General features: G+C 47.6%; 1 protein-coding gene across 2 annotated transcripts in view; it reads left to right on the top strand.

Moving 5' to 3' along the window:
- Positions 1 to 17,898, top strand: part of LOC119954571 (E3 ubiquitin-protein ligase TRIM39-like) — a 69,750-nt gene that overhangs the window by 18,431 nt on the left and 33,421 nt on the right. For both annotated transcript variants that reach the window (XM_038779913.1, XM_038779914.1), the window contains one exon: positions 9,505 to 10,100. In XM_038779913.1, the coding sequence (XP_038635841.1) occupies positions 9,588 to 10,100 (513 nt within the window). In that variant the 5' untranslated portion in view covers positions 9,505 to 9,587. The remainder of the gene's footprint in view (positions 1 to 9,504; positions 10,101 to 17,898) is intronic.

Genomic DNA, 17,898 nt, shown 5'->3' with positions numbered 1-17,898 from the left:
GTCACAGCCCTCTGATCAGAAAAGCACCCTTCCATTGCTGCTCTCTGCCTTCTATGACCTAGTCAGTTCTGTACCCACCTTGCCAGCTCACCCCTGATCCCGTGTGACTTCACCTTTTGTACCAGTCTACCATGAGAGACCTTGTCAAAGGCCTTACTGAAGCCCTTATAGACAAGATCCACTGCCCTAACTGCATCAATCATCTTTGTGACCTCTTCAAAAAACTCTATCAAGTTAGTGAGACGCGACCACCCCTTCACAAAACCATGCTGCTTCTCACTAATACGTCCATTTGCTTCCAAATGGGAGTGGTTCCTGTCTCGAAGAATTCATTCCAGTAATTTCCCTACCACTGACGTAAGGCTCACCGGCCTGTAGTTTCCTGGATTATCCTTGTTACCCTTCTTAAACAAAGGAACAACATTGGCTATTCTCCAGTCCTCCGGGACATCACCTGAAGACAGTGAGGATCCAAAGATTACTGTCAAGGCTTCAGCAATTTCCTCTCTAGCCTCCTTCAGTATTCTGCGATAGATCCCATCAGGCCCTGGGGACAAATCTACCTTAATATTTTTCAAGACGCCCAACACCTTGTCTTTTGGATTTCAATGTGACCCAGGCTATCTACACACCATCTCCAGACTAAACATCCACCAATTCCTTCTCTTTGGTGAATACTGATGCAAAGTATTCATTTAGTACCTCACCCATTTCCTCTGGCTCCACACATAGATTCCCTTGCCTATCCTTCAGTGGGCCAACCCTTTCCCTGGCTACCCTCTTGCTTTTTATGTATGTGTAAAAAGCCTTGGGATTTTCCGTAACCCTTTTTGCCAATGACTTTTCGTGACCCCTTCTATCCCTCCTGACTCCTTGCTTAAGTTACTTCCTACTTACCTTTATATTCCCCACAGGCTTCGTCTGTTCCCAGCCTTCTAGCCCTGACAAATGCCTCCTTTTTCTTTTTGACAAGTCCTACAACATCTCTCGTTATCCAAGGTTCCCGAAATTTGCCGTATTTATCCTTCTTCGGCACAGGAACATGCCGGTCCTGAATTCCTTTCAACTGACATTTGAAAGCCTCCCACATGTCAGATGTTGATTTACCCTCAAACATCTGCCCCCAATCTGGGTTCTTCAGTTCCCACCTAATGTTATAAGTAGACTTCCTCCAATTTCGCACATTCACCCTCGGACCACTCTTATCCTTGTCCACCAGCACTTTAAAACTTACTGAATTGTGGTCACTGTTCCCGAAATGCTCCCCTACTGAGACTTCTACCACCTGGCCGGGCTCATTCGCCAATACCAGGTCCAGTACAGCCCCTTCCCGAGTCGGACTGTCTACATATTGTTTTAAGAAGCCTTCCTGGATGCTCCTTACAAACTCTGCCCCGTCTAAGCCCCTGCCACTAAGTGAGTCCCAGTCAATATTGGGGAAGTTGAAGTCTCCCATCACAACAACCCTGTTGTTTTTACTCGTTTCCAAAATCTGTCTACCTATCTGCTCCTCTATCTCCCGTTGGCTGTTGGGAGGCCTGGAGTAAACCCCCAACATTGTGACTGCACCCTTCTTATTCCTGATCTCTACCCAAATAGCCTCGCTGCCCTCTGAGGTGTCCTCCCTCAGTACAGCTGTGATATTCTCCCTAACCAGTAGCGCAACTCCACCGCCCCTTTTACCTCCTCCTCTATCCTGCCTGAAACATCTAAATCCTGGAACGTTTAGTTGCCAATCCTGTCCTTCCCTCAACCAGGTCTCCGTAATTGCAACAACATCACAGTTCCAAGTACTAATCCAAGCTCTAAGTTCATCTGCCTTAACCGTAATACTTCTTGCATTAAAACATATGCACTTCAGGCCACCAGACCTGCTGTTTTTAGCAACATCTCCCTGTCTGCTCTTCCTCAGAGTCATACTGGCCCTATTCCCTAGTTCTCATGCAATGCTTTCACCTTGTGACCTATTGCTCCGGTTCTCCCCCCCCCCCCCCCCCCCCCCCCCCCCCCCCCCGCCATACTAGTTTAAAACCCTCCCGTGTGACACTAGCAAACATTGCGGCCAGGTTATTTATGCCTCTCCAGTTTAGATGCAACCCGTCCTTCTTATACAGGTCACACCTGCCCCGGAAGAGTTGCTAGTGGTCCAGATAACGGAAACCCTCCCTCCTAAACCAGTTATTTAGCCATGTGTTTAGCTGCTCTACCTTCCTATTTCTAGCCTCACTGGCACGTGGCACAGGGAGTAATCCCGAGATTACAACCCCAGAGGTCACGTCTTGTCAAAAGAAGGAAATTGTGGGAAACGTCTATATATCTGAGCAGCGAAAGCTCGAATATTGAATCAAATACCGTGCACCTTTAAGAAAAGCCATCAAAACCTTAGATCATGTTCACTGGAGATTTACCAGAATGAGGGGCACAATAATGCTTGAGAGAACCTGTCACCCAAAAGACATCTCCAACAGTGCAGCACTCCCTCAGTGCTGCACAATTTTGTCAATCCAGATTTTGCCCCAAATCTCTGGATGGGACATGAACTCACAGTCATTTGACTCAAAAGACAAGGGGCTGGATTATCCGCAGCCCACAACCAAAATTGTGTTTGACGCAGGGGCAGAGAATCCAATTTCACGCCTAAATTGGGCCCGGCACCGGTCGTCGATTCTCCCGGACCAGAGAATCGGCGTCATCGCAGAGTGCTCAGCATGGCTGGGGGGCCATTGCCAGAGGCGCACCCAGCGATTCTCTGCTCTCGACCGGCCAAGTTCCCGACGGCGTGGTTCTAACCACCTATCGCCGGCCGGGATGCTCGCGTGGCAGCTGTCGTACGGTGGGGGGGCGGGGGGATCAGACATCTGGGGAGGGCTTATAGGAAGCCGGGAGACATATCGGCGTGGTCAGATCTTCAGGCGCGCGGCCGATTGGGGGGGGGGGTCTACATTTTTAATCTGCCTCCACAGTCTGGGGGCGCGATTCTCCCAAACCAAAACGGGAGAAACCGTAAGGCTGGCGTCAAACCCGGGCGGGTTTGACGCCAGCGCGCCCCTTCCCGACCGGGAACCGATTCTGGTCCCCGGTCGGGGCTAGCAGCCCGACGCCGTAAGCTCCGGCATCACGGGCTTAACGAATTTCGTTAAACCCGCTTGCCGGAGTTAGCGCCGGCTGACGTGTCATATGACGTCAGCCGCGCATGCGCGGATTGGAAGACTCCAACCCGCGCATGCGTGGATGACGTCATCGCGTATTTACACGAAACCCGCGCATGCGCGGGCCGGGATGCCCCTCAGCCGCCCCGCGAATGGATACTGCGGGGCGGCGGAAGGAGAAATAGTGCGCGGGCATCGGGCCCGCTGCCCGCGATTGGTGGGCACCGATCGCGGGCCCATGGCACCCTTGGCACGGCCGTGGTACTGCCGTGCCAATCGGTGCCATGGTTATAAAAAGCAAGTTGTTCCCGCCGTTTTTACGAACGGCCAGACCAGGTGTGTTTGCCGTTCGTAAAAACAGCGTAAATCATCTATCAGCTGTGAATCGCTGCCGGCCGTAAAAAAACGGCGGCAGCGATTCGTGTCGGGAGTTGGGCGGGGGGGGAGAATAGCGGGAGGGCGGGAAAAATGTCGGGAAGGCCCTCCCGCTATTCTCCGACCCGTCGTGGGGGGCGGAGAATCGCGCCCTGGGTACGCCATGGTGCTCGGCGCGGCCACTGGAGGCTGCCGCCGTGCGCATGCGCGGACTCAAAGCCGGAAGTGCGGGGGCTCATATCCGCAGCTAAAGCTGCGTGAGCCACTCTGGGTCCCTGCTAGCCTCCTACAGGTCAGTGAATCAGCTCCACTTTTTCACATGAATCTTCAGAGTGAAACGCCAGTGTTTTCACGCCAGCGTGCAGACATGGTCCCATTTTGGGAGAATCCATCCCAAGAGTGCTGACAGAAAGCCATAACTGACACTAAAATGGAACCACTACTGGTCTCAGAAGGAATATTCCCCCCTCTTGTTGTGCCAAGTTCAGAAATTAACAGTGAAAATGAGTAGAGATTCAATCTAATCTCCATCCAATATTCTGATTGACTTTGCCACAATTTTCTTTGGGATTGCAGTTGAAAGAAAAGGTTTTTATGTCCCCCTTACCCTGACACATCTAACTTTTCAACATTACTGTTTAATTTTGGGATTTGCTGACCATTTTTTCATAGAATGAGTGACTTGAGCACGCATAACAATGTGATGGTCTCACACTATTTGTGCCTGACAAAGACTTTAGCCCTGAAATGATACAATGAAATATAATTAAAGTAGTGAAGAGGGTTTTCAAACACATGTGTTTGTATCTCTCACAGTCTTTCTCCCCTGTGACCCTCACAAAATATAAAACAATGAAGTCCACAATAAAGTGAGCTAAAAAAAATCAGTTTAATATTAGAAATGATGAAACCAGTGCTCTAAATAGTTAGACATTTTAGTCTTCATACATATTATGACCAGGAACTGAAATGATGCATTGATACCTGGTTGTTTACATCAATAGTAAGTAATAAGAACATTGTTAAATTGGCTAATTGGTTGTGTTTAACAGAAGTTATTAAATGTCTCTCCAGAGACAGTAAGCATCTATCTACAACAAAAAATTAATGAGGTGATTATGCTTCAGGCTGCAGTCTGCTCAGTCTGTTTCCCTGTTAATATGTGAGTGTATCAGCCATTTCCATTTTCAAAACTGTTGGTCGGGTCTTACTGGTCTTTGACTTCATAACCACACAGAGCACATAAATGCCTAAAATCCGACTATGAACATTGAACCTGATGGTGCACTTCACTGAAACCCTATTAGTTCAAATAAAGCAATCTTCCACAGTTTGAATTCCTTTGATGATGTGCCATCTCCCGCTGCCTTGGGACAACGAGCAGCATAATCAAAGACCCCTCCCATCCGAGTCATTCTGTCTTACAACCTCTTCCATCGGGCAGGAGATACAAAAGTCTGAGAACTTGCACTAACAGGTTCAAAAGCAGCTTCTTCCCCGCTGTTCCCAGAGTCCTGAATGGCCCTGTTATGGACTGAACTGATCTCGCCATGCATCCTCTCTACTGAGTAGCACTACATTCCGTATACTTCAATCAACGTCTATGTCCATGTGTTTACATTGTGTATTTATCATATGTCCTATGTTTTTCATGTACGGAACCACCTGCCTGGACTGTACCTCGGTACATGTGATAATAAATCAAACCAAATCAATAAGACCCAGCTTCACCATCCCAGTCCCACCAGAAAGGTCTCGGTAGAAATCACAGCGAGCTCTCAGCCCATTCAACAACAGGCCTCCCAGTCGGCTTGACCTGCCCTCCATCTCCCCTTTTCCTGAGAGCAGCTCAGTGCTGAGTCCCGAGCCTCTCAGCCTCTCTGTGGTGCGGTGAAACCAGCCCGACTTATAGTCCCAACCTCACCTCCTGTTTCAAGAGCAGGCCTGACCATTCAGACAGGCAAAATCAAACTCGGGGCAAATTCCTTTTCATGCTTGTAATGCTCCAAGGGGCTGTAGTTCCAGGATTATTCATTAAAATTGCAGGATGCAAGGTTCAAACTCATTATCCTCAGGTTCAGAATGTATACTTTTATTGATCCTGACAAAGTTCCTCAGCAGAGAACACTAAGTAATTTTGAGCACTTAAATATTTAATGTTTGCAAACACGAGCAAATACGTGTGGGGTATTTTTATGATTTTAATTTCTTCCTTTCATAATGGGAGAGAAAGAGAGGGGCACCACATTTGATGGGGGTTTGGGGGATGTGGAACCTGAGAGAAAGGGCAGAGGGTCACATTGGCTGTTGGGCACTGAATCATCTTCTCTGCTGTGCATAAATCTTCTGGCCCAATGTAAGATAGGGTAGAGGCACTCAGAACAGGGAAGTGTGGGATGCATGGGATGGGATTCTGCGAGAATCGGCGGGGCGGGCAACTTCGGCGCGAAGGAATGGCGTGAACCACTCCGGCATCAGGCCTCCCCAAAGGAGCAGAATCCTCCGCACCTTCAGGTGCTAGGCCGGCGGCGGAGTGGCTTGCGTCGCGCTGGCCGGCGGGGAAGAGGCTTGGCACCACGCCAACCGGCGCCGAAGGGCCTCTGCCGGCTGGCGCGAGTTGGCGCATGCGCGGGAGGGCCAGCGTGTGCTGGCATCATACCAGCGCATCTGCAGAGGGGTTCGTCTCCACACCGGCAATGGTGGACCAGTACAGCCGCCGGTGTGGAGGAATAGAGTGCCCCCACGGCACAGGCCCACCCAGGATCGGTGGGCCCCAATCGCGGGCCAGGCCACCGTGGGGGCACCTCCCGGGGCCAAATCCCCCCCCTCCCCCCCCCGCCCCCCGCCCCCCGCCCCCCCCCGAGGACCCCGGAGGCTGCCCACGCAGCCAGGTCCCACCGATAAGTACCTACTCTAATTTACGCTGGCGGGACAGGCCGAAAACGGGCGGCCACTCGGCCCATCGCGGGTCGGAGAATCCCGGGGGGTGGGGGGGGGGGGCCTGCTGCCCGTGGCCGCCAACAGGCGCAGGGCGATTCCTGCCCCCGGCAAATCCCCGGCGCCGGAGAACTCGGCAGCCGGCAGGGGCGGGATTCACGCTGCCCCCCGACAATTCTCTGACCCAGCGGGGGGTCGGAGAATCCCGGCCATGCTGTCTGATGGGAAACGCCCATGAAATGAAATGAAAATCGCTTATTGTCACAAGTAGGCTTCAAATGAAGTTATTGTGAAAAGCCCCTAGTCGCCACATTCCGGCGCCTGTTCAGGGAGACTGGTATGGGAATTGAACCACGCTGCTGGCCTGCCTTGGTCTGCTTTCAAAGCCAGCGATTTAGCCCTGTGCTAAATCAGCACAGGTGAAGGTCTCTTTGCCCTAATGCAATTTAGAGGCAGCAAGACCAGCACTAAGATATCAGCTAAGAAAAACACCACTCCCAGCCTTGGCTTCCCACTGTCCCCCACTAACCTCCTAAGGGCCGCACGGTAGCACAAGTGGCTAGCACTGTGGCTTCACAGTGCCAGGGTCCCAGGTTCAATTCCCCGCTGGGTCACTGTCTGTGCAGAGTCTGCACATTCTCCCCGTGTCTGCGTGGGTTTCCTCCGGGTGCTCCGGTTTCCTCCCACAGTCCAAAGACGTGCAGGGAAGGTGGATAGGCCATGCTAAATTGCCCTGAGTGTCCAAAAAGGTTAGGAGGGGTTATTGGGTTACAGTGATAGGGTGGAAGTGAGGGCTTAAGTGGGTCGATGCAGACTCGATGGGCTGAATGGCCTCCTTCTGCACTGCATGTTCTATGTTCTAAGCCAGCAATATGGGCCGAGGGCCATGTTCAATCATTAGCAGTGTTGCCAACTGTGATTAAATGTATATTGCAGTGGAAGCAAAATTAAATCTGCATGGCTCAGAGGTTCAAACAAACAAAGATCTTTATTAAGAATGTGTTAATACTACAGGCTGTAATGTTACGCTGCCTGCTTGCCCACACAAATGGCCACCGTGAACAGTCTCTAAAGTGCCCCTGTTCCACTGCTAAGCTGCGAGTGAGAAAACACTAGCAATATCATGAATACAAATGTCTTCCTTCCCCTTTAAATCAAAGGTCCCTGACACGGTAAACAGTATAAAATTAACAATCAGTTAGCAACACGGACAACCAATCATCAACAACAGTCAATACATCAGAAGCTTCGCAGGCTGTTGTTCTCTATGTGGTTGCCAGTGAACCTCAGGCGTCTGCCTTTCAGTGCTTGCTGCAACATCTGGTGTCTTTGGCTTGGTTCGGACGTCATCCGTGGCCGTCTTAACCGCAATCAGCGAAGTGTTCTGAGGTTAACTCAGTGTCTGGTTCTCAACTGAGGTACTGAGGTACTGCTTCCCCCAGTTGGTTTGATTGGCGTCTGGTTCTCAGGAGGGTCCAGGTCATTTCTTGGCACAGCTTGATTTGGGCTCGCTGTCAGTTCTGTCTCTGGCAGATTGGCTCTTGTCACCAAACATTGATCTGCATGTCTTCATATTCCATCGTCTCGGGTTTGTACGGTGCAGGAGACCGATCCTATCTGTGCTGAAATGGTGGCAGATATCCACTTTTCACTCGTGGTATATACTTCCTTGCCAAAACCTTTTGGCCCTGGTGAAAAACACAATGGTTCGCCTTGTTCTCCCATCATATCCTGCTGCTTTGTCTCAGCATTTCCGCTTGTCTTGAGAGGTTTTAGCAAATTGAACACTACACTTTTGTGCAAGATGAATAACCTTTCCTCGATTTTGGCATGTAGCCGCAGCCACCAAAAGTAGTTCTTGGCTATCTCATTTATCCTCACAATACCACTGTTGCCTTTGTTTAATTGATTTAATACATGTTTTCTTAGTAGTGGTGGAATGATGACTGTCATTCCCAGATGACACAACCTGTCTGTACAGACCTGTACACATAACTCAAGTCTTCGTAGAATATGACTCAGGGTTTGTTCCTGAAGCCTTTACTTGAAGCACTATGTCCATGACCGTTTACAGCACTGGGTGATTTCTGGCATGCTTCTTAACTTGTCCTGCAGTTACAGGAGTAACTTAACTACTTGCTCAAAGTGGATAATGTTTCCACACAAACTGCTAATCAACGGACTTTCGTAAAGGCAGTCGTTCCGACAAAGGCTTGACTGACGATACTTGATCACGTATGTGTGTGCTGACCTCTGCATCCTGCGCGCTGCCATTGATGGAATCCCGGTATGAGGTCCAAGAAACATGAGTGGATGATGGTCCATCAATAAAGTGAATTTTCTCCCATGCAGGGATTGGTAGAACGTTAGGAAAAAAGAGGAGCCATAACAGATATTTTTCCAAGTGGAAGGCAGTAGGCAGTGACTAGTGGGGTACTGCAGGGATCGGTGCTAGAACCCCAGCTATTCGCAATATAAATATTAATGATTTAGATGAGGGAACTAATATCTCCAAATCTGCAGATGATGCATAGCTGGTTGGGAGTGTGAGCTGTGAGGTGGATGCAGAGAAGCTTAAGTGTGATTTGAGCAAGTTGAGTGAGTGGGCAAATGCATGGCAGATGTAGTATAATGTGGATAAATGTGAGGGTATCCATTTTTGTGGCAGATTATTTTCTAAATAGCTATAAATTGAGGGAGGGGAATGTGCAGCAAGACCTGCTTGTCCATGTAGACTAGTCGCTGAAAGTATGCATGCAAGTATGATAGGTGGTAAAGAAAGAACTTCATAGCGAGTGGATTCGAGTACAGGAGCCGGGATGTCTTGCTGCAATTGTACAGGGCCTTAGTAAGACCACACCTGGAGTATTTTAGCAGTTTTGGTCTGCCTATTTGAAAGGATGACAATGGAATATAGAATTGGATAGTGGTGCTTAGACCCGGAGGCAGATAACGGAGTGTGTACATCTGTGTATATATATATATATATAAAAAAACCTTGTCCATGTAATGACACTGTCTCATGTTTGTCTCCTGAACACAGGGACAGCTGGTTTCTCCGTATGTTGGAAATAGAAGATTCAAAGCAGGAAAATCAAGACAGCACGCAGCTGCTAAACCCCCGCCATGTCTGTAGAAGACGACATCAGAAGCCAATTCTCATGCTCGATATGTCTGGATACATTTAAAGATCCTGTTACCACAGAATGCGAACATGATTTTTGCAGACCCTGTATAACAGAGTATTGGGACAGGGAGGAAACATCCATCTGTCCGCTGTGTCGACAGTACTCCTCTGGCACCTTGAGAACTAATCGCACACTGGCCTGTGTGGTCGAGATACTGCAGTCAAAGAAAGGGAACAGTTCGGCAGAAACCGAGTCAAGTGGTGACAATAATTTTGGATTCTTGCTTCTAGTCATCCTCATTTTTGTAATCGTGCTTCTTTGGTCGTTGAGCCCAGATGCTTCTTCACTTGGCTTTTACCCCAAGGATTATGACATGTGCCCTCAACATAAGGAGAAGCTGAAGCTTTTTTGTGAAGATGACCAAGAGTTAATTTGCCTAATCTGCAGGGACTCAAACAAACACAAGAACCATCGAGTTTATCCCATCAATGAAGCTGCTCGATACTATAAGGTAAATTGGAAGGAGAACAGAAAGCCAACAGGAAAGAAAGGTCTGCATTTATATAGCGCCAAAGAGTGTGCTAAAGTGCCCCCCCCCCCCCCCCCCCCCAACACTGCACTCAGGTATCAGCCTGGATTAAGTGTTACAAGTCTCCAAGTGGAGACCTGAACCCACAACCTCCTGAATCAAAGGTGATAATTGTATTATTGCTGACACTATGATAATGATTCATAACAGAGAAATCCAGGGGAATAAAACATTTCGGGACAAAGAATAATGATTACAACCATTTAAAAATACAATAGCCTCATGGTTGTGGCAATACAGTTGAATTCAAATCCCACCCGTGGCAAATTGGCAATTTAATCTAAAATGACCATTTGTGGTTGGCACCAGAGAATGATCATAAAATTATAAAAACCCAAACAATTAACGGCAAAATTATGGATGGAAGCACGGTACATTTATCTGGTCTGAACTAGGTGACTCAAGTCTCTTAGTAAATGATTCTTATTGTCCAAGCCAATGAAGTCAAGTAATAAATGTAGCTGTTCCATTGTCACCTCTACTTCCCTCAGAATTGAATCTTTTAAAACATGGAACATATGAAGTCGCAGCACAAAGACCCACCTAACAGATTAAAATGTTTTGACTCCATTTTACGGCAGCAAAGTATCCAGATATGTATTCAAATGATTTTCCTATTTGATCGGCCTATACAATTCTAATAATAACTCTAGTTATTGACTAGTTTTGGAGTTAGTGAGTTCAATCAGGTGATTCTGAGAGTTTGGAATCATATTGCAAATGGGTGGAAACTCCAGCTCAGGGAATGACCCCCACACACTTGGCAATGCAAATTACTGATGAACTTACGCTCCTAATGCTTAACTTCAGACATGCAATTGTAAGCTTTCATTCATCAGCTACAAAGCAAAAGATATTAGGAAGTTGCTGGGCAAATAATTAGTTGCCATTTTGAAGTAGGTGATGTGTTAGGCAGGTTGGTTCGATGTGGACTGCACTCGATGCAGGGAAGCTAGAAACAGACGTCTAACATTGGAGAAGATCCAACACTGTTTTATTCAACGATAGAACTGCTATACATATTCAGCTGTGGGTCGACACTATACTGGTCTGACTGGAGACCTAGTAGTAGCCTGACCAGACTTACTAGCTACCGCATGGTGTTTGCACTGGCTAGCTCGTGGACTCTGACTGTCTCAGTGGCTGAGTCCAGAGAGAGCGGGAAACCTAGTGCCCTCTGGCTTTATAGTGGTAGTGTCCTGTCTGGTGATTGGCTGCACTGTGTTGTGTGCTTACTGGTCATCCTGTGTGTCAATCACTGCCTGTCTGCACCTCATTATATACATTTCCAAAGTGTCTCCATTTATTGTTAAGAATTGTTGAACCATTAATTGTAAGCTATTTTCTGTAATGTTACTGAAGTTTGTCCTGTGTGAAGAATAAAGTTTAGTTTAATATAACAGATCACTGTTTGTCAGTGGAACTACTCCTGGGGATGAAGTGTCTATTCCTCACAGTTTACAAATTGCAAAATTGTCAGGGCTTTTCGTCTAGTTTGCTAACTCATATGGAGGTCTGGTCCAGTAACATAACAGCAGTCTTCACCAATGTAAGTCATTGACTGGAGAGAACCACAGTCAAAGTCTGGGTCCCTGCAAGGCCCCGCCTGTGCCAACTTGCTCCAGTATGGACACGGTTGAGGAGTGGCCAATATCAGTGTGGCAGGTTGAAGCCGGGTGGGTTGGCTGAGGTATCTGTGATGATGTGGTTTTTAATGGTGGCCTGTTGGTTCCATTCCTTCTGCAACAGGTCCTCTGCTGTTATTCCCTACATGGTGGTCTTCGCCTGACACGCTGGCATGATGGGAGGCGAGAGGCAGGTGGATTGGTTATGGTTATGTTTAGCAGCAGGCTTGGGTTGAAATTAGAGCTCCATCTATCATGGGTAATTCAGGAATTATGGACAACTTCAATTCAAATTATAAACTGGTTCAACCCAATCAGCACCAACGCTGTGGCGGATCACTCCCTGGAGTGTGTCCAAGATGGGTTTCTGGGGGAAACAACCAACGATTGGGCTATTAGATTTAGAATTATTTAATGAGAAAGGACTAATTGATAACCTTGCTGTAGAGGAGGCAATAGGAAATAATGACCATAATAAGATGGAATTTAACATTAAGTTTGAAAGTGATCCAGCTCATTTGGAAACTAGGGTCCAAAATCTGAACACAGGAAGGTGTGAGGGGCTTGTTGTCTTCGGTGGATTGAGAAAATATGTTGAATAATTTGACAGTCGATTGACAGTGCCTTGTATTTAAAGGAGTATTACATGGTCTACAACAAATATATATTCCTCTAAGACACAAACACTCAACAGGGATGATGAATCAACCATAGCGAACTAAAGAGGTGAAAGATTGTATTAGATCAAAGAAAGTGACTTATAAAGTTCCCAGAACAAGTGGTAAACCTAAGGATTAGGACCAATGTAGAATCCAGGAAATGAGGACAGAGATATTGGCAAAGAAAGGGGAAAAGAGAATATAAATACAAATTAGCAAGAAACATAAAGGTGGATTGTAAAAGCTTCTTTAGATATGTGAAAAAGAAAAGATTGGGAAGGACAAATGTGGCTCCATTACAGGTAGAGACAGGAGAATGTATGATGGAGAGTAGGAAAATGGCAGAGGAATTACTTGAGGCTGAGTTTTCTGGACAATCCACCACTAGTTTCATGGCAGTGGAGGGCAACTCACCGCTGCCCAGCGGCGGTATCTTCTGGTCCCGGCGTTGTCAACAGGCTTTCCCGGTGAATGCACCCCTCATCGTCGCAAAAGCCGCGGTGGGCGTGCGCCATCAGCAAGACCGGAAGGCCCGAACAGCCGTAAAGTCCCGGAGGAAGATACAGAAAATCTAGAGAATCAAAGGATCATGAAAATTAAGAATTCAAAGAATTTGGCATTAATAAAGTTAGTCCTCTACAAATTAATTGGACTGAAGGTTGATAAACCCCTGGACCAATTGAGCTACATCTCAGTGTGCTGAAGCAGGTGGTTATAGAGGTAAAGGATGCAGTAGTGGTTATCTTTCAAAATGTTTAGATTCTGGAAAGGTTCCTCCCGAGTGAAAAGTAACAAATATAATCCGATTATTTAAGAAGAGAGCAAGAGAAAAATGAAAAACTACAGCCGTGTTAGTTTGACGTCAGTCGGAGGAAAACATTAGAATCTAGTATAAATTATATGATAACTAGACACTTGGAAAATAATGAAATGATTGGGCAGAGTCAATTTATTTGGTCCAGGGATTTAAGAAAGGGAAATCATATTTGACAAACCTGTTGGAGGTTTTTGAGAATGTAACTTGTAGCTTAGATCAAGGAGAACCAGTGGATGTGGTGTATTTAGATTTTTAGAAGGCTTTTGGGAAGGTCTCAGACAGGTTAGTAAATAGAAATAATGGACGAGATTGGAGGTAATATACGGATATGGATTGAGAATTGGTTAACGGGCAGAAAACAGAGGGTGGAACTTAACAAAGAAGATGTTTATTTGTGGCGGGTTTTACAGGGAGTTTCCCGTGAGCTCTGCAGGCGAGTTCACCACTGCTTTCAAACAACACTTAGTCACTTTTTGGGGCCCTGGGAAGTTTCCGGTTCAGCCCACATTTCGCATTTTTTTCAGCACTGGGGGACTGAACTCCGAGATCAGGCCATTATTTTGAAAGTGTCTCTAAGTGAGCTTTTGTGTCCTGCACGCCATCCACACATGAGTAATGTCACCCCCTCCACACACATGGGCATTACCCCCACTTGTCCCAAGCGAGGACATCCCATTATCGTGTCCCTGGGCACCCCCCTCGTCAGGTCCCCCATGCCCCTTTACAGACCCCCTCAGGTCTCCCAACCTTCACCCTCACCCTCCCAGAGGCCTCTTATTTCCCTGCCCTGCACCCTTCAACCCCCCACCTTCTTTTCATGGGAACGACCCCTCTCAGGCCCTGACCCTTAGCAATCCCACCCTGCCACCCAGGCACCTGGCAGTGCGCCTGCCAGCCTGTCAGTGTCACCCAGGCACCTTTGCAGTGCTAGGGTGGCATTGGCAAGGTGCCAGCTGGGCAGTGCCAATATGCTTCAGTTCCAGGGGAGGGCCAGGGAGTTGCCCTCCACTATCCTTGGCCACCCTGGGCGGTCTGATGGACTGGGAGACCACCCTAGTGCTGTTCTGCCTGATCCACAGTTGCGTGGACCAGTACTAAACAGTGCCCAGCTGCGGCCTCGCTGGGGAGGCTGTTAGATCCTGGGAGGCCAGTAGATCCCAGGTAAACTCACCTAAGTAGGTTTCAAACCTATGTATGCATGTGCCATTTGGTCACACCCCCTTTGGACAGAAATCTGATTTTGACGCCTCCCGTGAGTTGGGTATATCCTGCGAGGCATATAGGCTGCCGGGAAGCCCGCGGGAGGCCTCTCCGGGGGTCTACCGACCGCCTTGCACATTCGCTCTAGCGCAACATGGCTGGCAGATCACGCCCAGAGAGTAGAAATAAATGATCCATTTTCAGGATGGCAGGAGAGGGTAGGAGAGGGATGATTGCTTGGGCCACAGCAGTTCACAATCTATATAAATGGTACAAATGTGGGAATCAATTGTAATATTTCCAAATTTTTTGATTCAATGAAACTACCTGGGAATGTCAGTTTTGAGAAGGTTGCAAGGAGACTTCAAGGGTATTTATAAATGGAAGTGTTGATGTCCAAACGGACCTGGGTGTCTTTGTTCACAAGTCACCAAAAGCTAGCATGCAGGTGCAACAAGCAATTAGGCAGGCATATGGGATGTTATCCTTTATTGCAAAGGAATCTGAGTACAGGAATGAAGATGTCTAACTGCAATTGTATAAAACCTTGGTGAGGTATCACTTCGAGTATAGTGTATAGTTTTGGTCCCATTATCCAAGAAAGGATGTATTTGCCACAGAAGGAATATAATGAACGCTCAACAGACTTATCCTTGGGTTGGGAGATTGCCCTCTGAGGAGAGATTGAGGAAATTAGGTCTGTATTACTAGCATTTCAAATAATGAGCGGTGATCTCCTTGAAAGTTACATTTTTACAGGGTGTGACAGGAAAAGATGTTTCACCTGGCTGGCGAGTCTAAAACCAGGAGACTCAGGATAAGATTGCGCTGAGGAGCAATTTCTTCATTCAGAGAGTGGTCAATCTTTGAAATTATCTTCCTCCAAAGGGCTGTGGAAGCTCAATCATTGAACATGTTCATCCAGAAATTGGTAGATTTCTGGATACTAATGATATCAATGGTATATGGGAATACGGGAGAGGGGGAAAATGGCATTGAGGTAGAGGATCTGCCATGATGTATTACAATGTCACGGCCAAGCTTAATGGGCCGAATGGCCCATTCCTGTTCCTATTTCCTATGTTCCTGGGTCACGTCCCGCAGCGAGCTAGTCTACCATGGCCCTCAGCCAGTCAACACCTCCACTCATGCTGCTGACGTCGTGCACCAGGCTCTCCACTGTGGTCGCCACCCTAGCAGTGTTGGCCTCGGTGCCATGCATTGCTGGTGACATCTCCTGTGCCATTAGCCTCTGGGATGCCTCCAATCGGTCAGCACGGTAGCACAGTGGTTAGCACTGTTTCTTCACAGCGCCAGGGTCCCAGGTTCGATTCCCGGCTTGGGTCACTGTCTGTGCGGAATCTGCACGTTGTCCCCGTGTCTGCGTGGGTTTCCTCTGGGTGCTCCGGTTTCCCTCCACAAGTCCCGAAAGACGTGCTTGTTTGGTGAATTGAACGTTCTGAATTCTCCCTCCGTGTATCCGACCAGGCGCCGGAAAGTGGTGACGAGGGGCTTTTCACAGTAACTTCATTACAGTGTTAATGCAAGCCTACTTGTGACAATAAAGATTATTATTTTTAAAAATCGGCTATAGACCTGCTGGAATGTCGCTGACATCACCCTCTGAATATCTTGGCCACATCCTAAATCTGCATCAACTACGGGTTAACCTGTTCCAGAAGCTCAGCATCTGATTGGGACCCAGTTGGATCCTGGAATCCAGCAGACCTCTGACTGCTTTTCCCTCTGGGCTTTACTGTCTCCACCTGATGTGCATCAACAACTGTTCGGTGCTCACCAGAAAGTGCCCCAGAAGCCTGACCACTAAAGTTGCCCCCAAGGTGCGTGTCTCTGCGCTGGTGGAGGGTGGGATAACAGCTGTGATGCATCAATGGTTACATCCTCGGAGCTCTCCTCCGAGGTGGCCTCATGGCAGGTAGGGTGGAGGACAACCCTGGGTGGGCAGGCGCCATTGACTGGAGGTCCTGCGAGAGAATGAACATGTGGTCAGTGAGACTTCCTGCTGAGAGGAGCGGAGCTGAGCTGAAGGAGAAAGGAGATAGATAGAGAAATACAGCACAGAACAGGCCCTTCGGCCCACGATGTTGCGCCGAACTTTTGTCCTAGGTTAATCATAGAATTTTGGACAATTTGTCATGGCCAATCCACCCAACCTGCACATCTTTGGACTGTGGGAGGAAACCGGAGCACCCGGAGGAAACCCACGCAGTCACGGGGAGGATGTGCAGACTCCACACAGACAGTGACCCAAGTCGAAATCGAACTTGGGACCCTGGAGCTGTGAAGCAATTGTGCTATCCACAATGCTACCGTGCTGCCCTTAAGAAGTTAACCTACACTCCCTTATTCTACCCTAATCCAAGTACCTATCCAATAACCGTTTGAAGGTCCATAAATTTTCCGACTCAACTACTACCACAGGCAGTGCATTCCATGCCGCCACTACTCTCTGGGTAAAGAACCTACCTCTGACATCCCCTCTATATCTTCCACCATTTATCTTAAATTTATGTCCCCTTGTAATGGTGTGTTCCACCCGGGGAAAAAGTCTCTGACTATCTACTCTATCTATTCCCCTGATCATCTTATAAACCTCTATCAAGTCGCCCCTCATCCTTCTCCGTTCCAATGAGAAAAGGCCCAGCACCCTCAGTCTTTCCTCGTATGACCTACTCTCCATTCCAGGCAACATCCTGGTAAAAACATCCTGGAGAAGAGGATTATGCCAATAGAGTGAGGTGTGGCTGGGTGGAAGGAGGCTCAAGGGGAACGTAAACACCAGCAAGTGCAGGTCAGACCAAATGGACTCTTTCTTGTGCTGTATATTCTATATAATTCAATTTATAGAAATAAAGTGACAGAACCAATTTTGATCTAAGGACAGCAGTGGACTGCACCTTTTTCAATCAGCAATAGATACTTTTTACGCCATTTTTTAACTCTCCAGCTCCAGCCACTGTAGATCTCGTTACATTTGTTGCCAATTTAATGGAATACTATCCCACGAGCGTCACCAATAATGTTGCTCTTTAGAGTCACCAATATGATACTGAGGCTCTTTTTATGATTTGATGTTATGTCCCAACAGTGTCGCCAATGCTGCAGGTGTTTCTATTTCTCTTACTGAACCACAAGGCTTTCCCATATATCGGCCAAATGACCACACAACCAGTTAGTCAGTTCAAGTTCAAATATGGTTTATTTACACCACAAGGGTTACTTTGACATGCAAGCACAATATACAAGTTAAACTACACCTATCAGCTACAATAACCTATACTTAACTTCAGGCAACCGGCACTGTTAGGTAGATAAGGCCTTTATCTTGATCTCACGTGGCTGGTTTGAAGAAGTGGCTCTGTCTCTGCTGGGCTCATCCATCAGGTAGCAATCGTTGG

The sequence above is a fragment of the Scyliorhinus canicula genome, chromosome 19 (assembly GCF_902713615.1).
Source record: "Scyliorhinus canicula chromosome 19, sScyCan1.1, whole genome shotgun sequence".
Taxonomy (NCBI): Eukaryota; Metazoa; Chordata; class Chondrichthyes; order Carcharhiniformes; family Scyliorhinidae; genus Scyliorhinus; species Scyliorhinus canicula.
The sequence above is the reverse complement of the archived record's forward strand: the minus strand, read 5'-3'. Positions and strand labels throughout refer to the sequence as shown.